The sequence below is a fragment of the Anarrhichthys ocellatus genome, unplaced genomic scaffold (assembly GCF_004355925.1).
Source record: "Anarrhichthys ocellatus isolate YVR2014 unplaced genomic scaffold, GSC_Weel_1.0 scaffold13, whole genome shotgun sequence".
In the NCBI taxonomy this organism is placed as follows: Eukaryota; Metazoa; Chordata; class Actinopteri; order Perciformes; family Anarhichadidae; genus Anarrhichthys; species Anarrhichthys ocellatus.
The window spans coordinates 3,193,068-3,201,267 of NW_022280043.1; the positions used below are offsets into that span (position 1 = coordinate 3,193,068).

Below are 8,200 nucleotides of genomic sequence, written 5' to 3' on the forward strand. Positions count from 1 at the left end.
TGATTGAGTTTGTGTATCCATGGTCAGGATTGTCTCTTTGGGGTGCTTATATTGGAGAAGGCTGTGTTGTCCATTTTGGAGTTGGAGGTAGGAAACTGAAATGTGGACTGTATTTGAAATAATGACGTTGCACGTGTACAACTTAAAGAGTGTTAATCCGAAAACTCAAATGTATCAGGTACAGCTTACTTATACACTTTCTATGTCCCTGTAAGATGAGAACATGGCACAGAGAACCTGCCGCAGCTTCCTTCAACAATTGGTTCCAAAGTCAAATGGCGATCGTGTTCTCAAGAACACGAGAATCTGCACACAGCGCATTACGGAGATCAAAGTGCCTCCAGGAACTCGCATCAGGGTCAACAACAACAAGCACAAGCTGGTTCCATCCCCGCAGGAGACGATGACGAACCGCTGCGAGACGTTCCTGAACCAGGAGTTCAAATACGACATGGTGAACTTCAACAGTGAGCATTTCGCCACGTTTGTTCGATACGGCAGCGCCGTGTGCAACCAGGTTGGTTCAACGGTGTGAGATTGTGTGGTGTGGTTAATATCAGATATACAGCCAATCAGCCTATGTTTAAATTATTTATTTACTCTTTTTTAGATTGCCTTTAAGACAAAGAATGACATGGATACAACTCAAACCCTGCAAATGATAATGCAACAACGGCTGGAGATCATCTGCGGCACTTCTCATGAACGTCACAACGACTTTCATAATGAGCAAAAATAAAACTCCTTGGCTGCAATATTGTCTGAGAATGTTTAATTTCACAACTCAAAGCACAATCAAATAATGTTCAATGGAAAAAAAAAAAAAAAAAAAAAAGAAAAAAGGATGGCACAACATTGACAACCTTTCTGTGCCTCCGTGCTCACCCGAAAAAAACTTTACCAACAAAGCAAACCCCATAAGAGTCAGAAAAGTATGTGTCCTCTTGTTTATTAGGACTTCAGGAATGTCAATAAGAGTGTCTCTATACAGTAGGCGGGCTGAGGAGGCCAGCGCGCAGACACATTGACCTTCTGCTATTCTCCTCGTTGATAATGACCCAGACAAACCCACACTGCCCATCAACCAGACCTCTAATGAAGCCAAACACTCTATATCATCTGCTAATAACCTCACAGCAGCAAGAGTCATGAACAGGCCAGCGTCTTCTGAATGCGAGGAGGGGAACAAAGCGCTGGGCGGACAGGAAGTAGTGGAAAACATCCTGTTTATTGATCTGGGACTGTGCGCTGCCTGATGGCACGTGGTGGTAACTACATGCTTCTTCTTCATCCCCCAAAACACACAAAGACAAAGACTACGGTAGCAAAACATACACAGTGCAAAAGTTTTCACTTTAACAATCAATCCTTCTGGTACACTCATTTGCTAGGCTCTACACATGTACAATTACACGCACACGCTTGCCGGTGTGGTATTTCCTTCCAGAGATAGGGGAGGTAAACTCGTTATTCTTGTCTTAATTGGTATAGAGATTCCGTCCTTTTTTTCCTCTCAGCAACCCCTCCAGGGGAATGCTGATTGATTGTCCTCTGAGTCCTCATAATAGTCCCCCCTCCTCTCGCCCCTCCACCTCCCTGCACATTTACACACACATTCTCTGCTAGAAGACATCCTCTTCACCTCACTGAAGACCCCTTGTCATCCAGAGACAATTCACAGTTTAGTAGAGGATCATTTTTCCAACTTTCTCCTGCTTCTCCTTCAGCTTTCACATCACTGGCTCAGCCTGACGATGTACCCATACAGCTGGTTTGAGAAGGCCTGAAGAGAGAATTTATCTTGAACCCTCCGTCTCCCAGCTTGTCCCATGTCCCTGCGGAGCCGCGGCTCCCTCACGAGCCTCTCCATGGCCTTGGAGAAGGCCTCTGCCGTGGGCTCGCACAGAAAGCCCGTCTCCCCGTCTGCCACACTCTCCAGGGGGCCCCCAGAGTTCACTGCGATAACAGGGCAGCAGCAGTACATGGACTCTACGGGAACTATCCCAAAATGCTCTCTACTCGGGGTGTACAGCACTGCTGCGCTGCCCCGCAGCAGTGCCACCTTCAGTGAATCAGAGGGGGAGCGCAGGAAAGTGACAAAGTCTTCCAAGTGGAGCCGCGCTGCTAGCTCTCTCAGTTCAGTATAGTGTTGAACATTCTCAGTAACTCGGTCATCGTAGCCCCCCGCCACCACCAGGTGAATACCTGCTCTCTGGCCTGGAGGAAGGCTGCTCTTCAGGGATGCAAAAGCCTCCAGAGCCAGCCCCAGATTCTTCTTTCTCTCGTATCGGTTCAGAGAGAGAAACAGGCATGAGGTTCCCTCAGGGAGCAGCCCTTCCAGGCCTTGTGCTTCACTGGACTGCTGGTCAAAGGTACGCGTGTTGAGGGAGGGATAGAGGACGTCTGTCTGGACTCCTCTTAGACCACGAAAGGTCTCTGTGAAGACGCTTGCGGTGAACTGGCTGTTTACCAGAATCTAAGAGGAAGTACAGGGAGATTAGTTCATAAGGATCTCACACATATATCACATGCATTTTAATTCCCTATGAAGTTGGTGACAGCCTGCAGTCTTTGATTATCCTGAAGTCTAGACTAAAGTCGAAATGTCAGTTTCTTTTCTGTCAGGGCCCTGAGCTCTTACAACAGCTTGCTCACGGAGATCAGGCTGTACCACATTTTAAATAATCACTTTGGTTTATTCAAGCTGTTAAAAATAATATACCTTGTATTTTGATGTATTATATTACACGATAGTTTTAGCCGTTATCAAGCACCAAATTCAGTCAGGAAGAGAGACTTCACTTCTCTTAACCTGTTAAACAACATCTGGGTGAAATAAAAGTAATTCTGAGCAAACCACTAACCACTGAGCTATAAAAAAATATATTATTTTTCACTAATCTTTCCTTTAAGGCAGCCTTTCCCTGTGACAGCACTGAAATTCCAGGATACAGTTTATTACATTCATGATCTATAAGTGATCTTAAATGTGTTTTTATTCAGTGCTATAAACCTGCTTTGTGCAACAGAATAAACTTAGATTCATATAATTTTAATGTTGTTACTGTTTGGAAAATCACATTCCTGTCTGCAATCGGCAAAATGCAAAACCAACTAGAGAAACTAAATCAGATCATCCTAGTCGGCCCAGCAATAGTCTGGCGACCTGTCCAGGGTGCATCATGCCTTCGCCCAATGTCAGCTGGGATGGGCTCCAGACCCCCTGCGACCCTGAACAGGATAAGCGGTTAAAGATAGTGGCTGGATGGATCATCCTATTCGTTTTAAAATTGATTGAGAATGCTTCTTATAAGACATTAGTTGTTATGGCCCCTGTTTCTCCTTAAGACTGGCCATTTTCAGACAGCATTTATCGCCAGGGCCCTTAAAACATTCAGGTCACATCGTACGCATCTTTTTAAAATCACTTACAACTATTTTATTTGATGATTATTTTTTTTAACTTGATCTAATACATGTCTGGTGTTTTTGTAGTGTAATTATGTTTTCTATTTATTGCTTGCAAAGGTTGTTTTTTTACCGCTGTGCAAAATAAATTTGCTTTTCCATCTGGATAAAATAAAACTTTGTACAATGACACAATCCTGCTCTGCAATCAGACCATCACAACCTGTAGAACGTTACAGCCTTCCACCCTCAGCTGTAACGTACCATATCAGCCATGCCAGTGGTGCGTTCCTCCAGCCAGTCGATGGGAGCGCGATAAAGCTTCTTCAGGGCCGACTTCCTCTGCGTCAGTAGCTGGTCTGGAAAGTGACAGTAAAACAAAACCTTCTTCCTGTGACGGGACAGTCGCAGCACCGGGATACACACCGACACCTGGGGTGAAATAAAAAGGGTATAAACAAAAATGTACATGAATTCCCGAAAAAAATATGGCAGCAGGAAAATACAAAATATGTATCATAGCTAAACATTCCGTTATATAAATTGACTCTAAACATAAGGTAAATCATGCACTGTGTTAATATATCGAACAGTAAATGCACATCTTAAGACAAGTCCTGCAAAATGCTCTTTGTGAACTTTGCATGACATGTTTTGGATGATCGCGGTTTTATTAATTTAACAAGTGAGGCTTCTTCTGCACTGCAAGACGATCTGAATAGTGAGTTCTCTCTGTACTGTAATATTGTGCAAGAGAAATGTGATAACAAAAGGAGCATATTTGTGTTAAAGACAAAATAGTAGAAGATAAGCAAGGGAGGGTCCACTTCATGGCAAAATGATCAGACAAAAAAGAAAACACAAAACAACACAAAAAGGGAGAAACAAAGAGACCACTGTTGACAATGGACGATATTCTCTGAGCAACAGAGACAGTTAGAAGATACAGAAGGCTGGGGACCTCAAATGAGGGGCGACCATGCAGACAAATAGTTTCTGTAGGACAGGACTCACTTGGTCACAGAAGATGACATCGTACTCCACCCCGCTGAGGAAGACCAGGTAGAGGGCCACATAGATCATCCTCAGGTAGGCACACAGGGCATGCAGGTAACCAAACACACTGGTGGGTAGCCAGTCACCCACACACACCTATTAGAAGAGGAATTGAAACAATGAAAAAATAAGTGTGTGTCTTCTGAATTTGACATATACTATTCTTTGTTGTGTTTCTTTGAGGGACAGTATTACGTAGTAAGGCCTGTGTTAACGTACCACAGGCAGTTCTGGGTCCAGGGTCTCAGAGAAGCAGTGTGTTGGGTCATAATGGGCCGTCCAAATCTGCACGCTACATCCCTGAGACTTCAGAGCGACAGCAGCGTCTACCACCAGTCTCTCTGCTCCACCAATACCAAGGTCTGGATGGAGAAACACCACCCGCGCCATCCTGCACACAAGAATGATGAAAGTTCAAATGTAATCTGGAATATATTTACCTACAAGACAATGCTGTTTTGCAGAGAGGGAAGTTAAACACATTGCATATCTATATATATATATATATATATATGATGTAGAATGAGATAAACTGATGAGCACAGACAGGCCAGAAGACGGTGCAAATCATCCCAAAATCTGAAGTAAAAAGAGTTTAACAACAGCTTAAACATTTGCTTGATATCGGCAAAAACAAACCAGATATGTATGAATCCACTCTCTTGTGCCAATAAGAGAAACTTTTCAGAATCGTATTGTTGCCAAACGTCACAAATTTGTCCTTGTGGTTTATTAACAATGGATTTAGATAACTGTTTCCTTAAAAAAGTTATCCCATGCGTTTTTAGCTAATGTAAGTTAACTGTTACAGTGAAGACATTATGCTTGCTAGCCTATGTAGCTGTTGAAATTATAACCGTTTTACGAAACTAACAGGTGAGCAGTTGTCTTTGTGACTGAACACAACTATATCTCCACACAACCTAATTATAATGCAGTACTGTTTACCTTTTGGATCTATCGACTACCTTGTCCGAGTTCGGATGCCTGCCATTAGGCTCGTATATGTGGCCGTAGCCGAATGAACTGTCAGGAAACTCTACTGTTTGGACGCCATGTTGGCTCAAATCACCTATTGTGATCAGGTCTAATCGCGATCTGAGTATGCGCCTCAATGGCGTCTGTTTCCTCGATGTAACGAACGCGCTTCCTGTGAGACACGTCTCCTTCAGAATCAAAGCAGACCAAAAATGTGCCTTTAAATTAAAATACAATTACAAATCTAAATTAAATGTACTAAAGATGCAACTGGATTTCGGAAATATTTGTAATCAAAATGGCCTAAAAAAAGCTCCTAAAATATTTTTTAATTCATTATTTTTGTGGTGAACGCGATCAGCGTGTCAGGCTTCTGCTCGGTCGCCTCCTCTGGTCTTGTGTTTTGCAGTCGTGTCCTTTTTAGACAGGCGTCAGCTTTGTGGGATCTCTTCTCAAGTTTTGACCAATTCATACACCGACTGTCTGCTGTTCATTTGACGTGGACATTGGCTCGAAGAAGGGATCAGGTTTTCACCTCGCATCAGAACAAATACAACAAAAATGGTAAGATACTTAAGATAAGATACTTAGCTCCATCTGAAACTGCTAGCTTACCAGCTCCAATGTGCCCGTTTAACGTTATACCTCTGCTAGCGTGTTGCTATCGGTTAGCTAGCTTTCTAAGGCTAACTCATCATGTGTGGACGTGGCTCTAATCAAACAGTCCCAACACACACATTTTACGATGGCCCAGCTCTAAATGAATGAATTATAACGTTATATGTTCCTGAAGACATTTGGTTGAGACTCGGCATGTGGCCTTCGCTTAGAAGTTGAACTCAACGAACAGCAACTAGTGAAGGCCTTTGCCATCAGTCTGACATGAACACACTGTATAGTTCAAAATCAAAAAGTAAATAATCTAATCAAGTATCATTGTTAAATCTCGTTATTCACATGTTGTTGGGGTTTGTTTTTTAGCCAGAAATGTGCTTGTGTGTGTGAGAGTGACAGGTTTCAGGCAGAATGTTAGAGAGAGGGTATATTGGAGTTGAATCGTGTGTGTGTGTGTGTGTTCATTCATTCATTCATTCATTCATTCATTCTGGTGTCTTCCCCTCAGCCTGGACCAGCAGCAAGTGCAACCAATGTTGGGGCGTCTAGCCGTTCCCCCACTAAGACGGTGGCTCCCCGTGCAGCAGGCTCCACAGTCAGACAGAGGTAAACACACACACTCTTCCAAACTTTAACCTCTCCTCTTTATCCTGAAGAAAGATGGGTAAGTGCATACAGATGTGTGACAGACCTGCTTAAATGGATGCAGTAAGACAATGAATGAAGATTCTTCGATGTAGGACTCAAAGGCTCACTGAATTGTTTGAGGAGTATAAACATGATCATTTGCTACAGTTGTCGCAGTCACCAGATTACAACTCATTTGAACACCTATTGGACATTTTAGTTCGACTTGTTGGGTAGCCCTCTTGGCCACCATCAGCAAAACACCACATGAGGGAAAATCTTTTGGAGGAATTTAGTTCATCACTCCAGTAGAGTTCAAACACCTGGAGAATACACAAAGCATTGAAGCTGTTGTGGCAACTTTGAGGTCTTGCTTACCAAGACACGTTGCATTGTTTTCTCCATTAATTTGTGATCCGTTTGTCGGCTACCACTGTGAAAAAGTAGAAGACTGCTTCTCATTAAACATGAGATATAAGTTATGTGGTCATCTCGCTTGCACACATTCTCTATAATTATTTGCCAAATACCCCAAGCGTTGACCCCCCCCCCGCCTGCTCATGTCATCATGCTGTACGGAGTGATTGATGATTTTCAGATAGCCTTTCCCTTTATGTTTGTGTGCCCTGTGTAGAATAGAGCAGCAGATGGATGTTGTGCTGTGGGCTTAATCAGTGTGTAATCAGAGTCTCGCTGTTACCTCTCCCATTATTACCCATTACTATCACCCTCTTCATTACCTCATTAACCTCTGTTTAATCTCGTCACGAGTGAAGCAGCCATGAATCACTGCGCTCCTTCATCAGCAGCTATTAGTTAGTTACATTGTGAGTACAGTGTATAATGGCGAAGATGTTTTATATTTTTAATGATTGTTGTTGTTTTTTTTTTGTCAAAATGTTTGGTTTTAAGAAACTGCTGGATGAGTGTAAGTTATCAGATTTTTCAGAATTGTCTGGTTTTCCTATATAGTAACATGAAACTTGCTTTATCGGGGAAAAAACATATTTATTAAGGAAGCATTTCAACAGTTTAAGATCAGATTAGTTATCCCGTAAACACTAGTGTGTGTGTGTGTGTGTGTGTAGATATATTCTTGACTTGGTATGTGTGTGTGTGTGTGTGTGTGTTCCACAGGAAAGCTACCAGCAGCGGTACACGCAGCGGTGGCAGGACCACAGGATCTGCAGGTACCGGTGGCATGTGGCGCTTCTACACAGAAGACTCGCCAGGCCTCAAAGTGTAAGTGCAGTTCATAGAAGCAGAACACACAAGGACATAAACACGAGCAAACACATTTAGCCACTGACATTTCTAACTTCCATTCACAAACGCGTACTAATTCTCAGGATTTCCGACACTTGATATCATTAGTGTCATATATTTTCATCCGGTAGAATGGGATGAATGTTTAATGGCAGGAAATTGGACAAACGTGCCTCTGTGGTCAAAAAATGTATCTTTGAGGTGTGTGTGTGTGTGTGTGTGTGTGTGTGTGTGTGTGTGTGTGTGTGTG

The 8,200-nt window shown here is 42.9% G+C and overlaps 2 protein-coding genes across 2 annotated transcripts in view; one reads left to right on the forward strand and one right to left on the reverse strand.

Annotated features, from left to right (window-relative positions):
* Window positions 1-819: 819 nt before the first annotated feature.
* Window positions 820-5,550, reverse strand: alg2 (ALG2 alpha-1,3/1,6-mannosyltransferase). Its single transcript, XM_031853261.1, has 5 exons — window positions 5,413-5,550; window positions 4,684-4,855; window positions 4,423-4,560; window positions 3,673-3,840; window positions 820-2,476 (listed from the first exon to the last, which is right to left on the reverse strand). Exons 2-5 carry the CDS (start codon window positions 4,852-4,854, stop codon window positions 1,736-1,738), a joined length of 1,218 nt encoding a protein of 405 aa, XP_031709121.1. The 5' UTR covers window position 4,855; window positions 5,413-5,550; the 3' UTR covers window positions 820-1,735.
* Window positions 5,551-5,861: 311 nt separating this feature from the next.
* Window positions 5,862-8,200, forward strand: part of sec61b (SEC61 translocon subunit beta) — a 3,448-nt gene continuing 1,109 nt past the window's right edge. Inside the window, exons 1-3 of the mRNA XM_031853285.1 lie at window positions 5,862-6,006; window positions 6,566-6,663; window positions 7,822-7,926. Coding sequence (XP_031709145.1) covers window positions 6,004-6,006; window positions 6,566-6,663; window positions 7,822-7,926 — 206 coding nt within the window. The 5' untranslated portion in view covers window positions 5,862-6,003. The remainder of the gene's footprint in view (window positions 6,007-6,565; window positions 6,664-7,821; window positions 7,927-8,200) is intronic.

What these genes read in the sequence shown, in the direction of transcription:
- alg2 (XM_031853261.1), bottom strand. Translation starts at nt 4,854, where the DNA reads ATGGCGCGGGTGGTGTTTCTCCATCCAGACCTTGGTATTGGTGGAGCA. An exon ending in ATGTCATCTTCTGTGACCAA is followed by an intron (nt 3,841 to 4,422) that starts GTGAGTCCTGTC and finishes ATTTCACCCCAG; the next exon opens with GTGTCGGTGTGTATCCCGGT. An exon ending in CCACTGGCATGGCTGATATG is followed by an intron (nt 2,477 to 3,672) that starts GTACGTTACAGC and finishes ACTTCCTCTTAG; the next exon opens with ATTCTGGTAAACAGCCAGTT.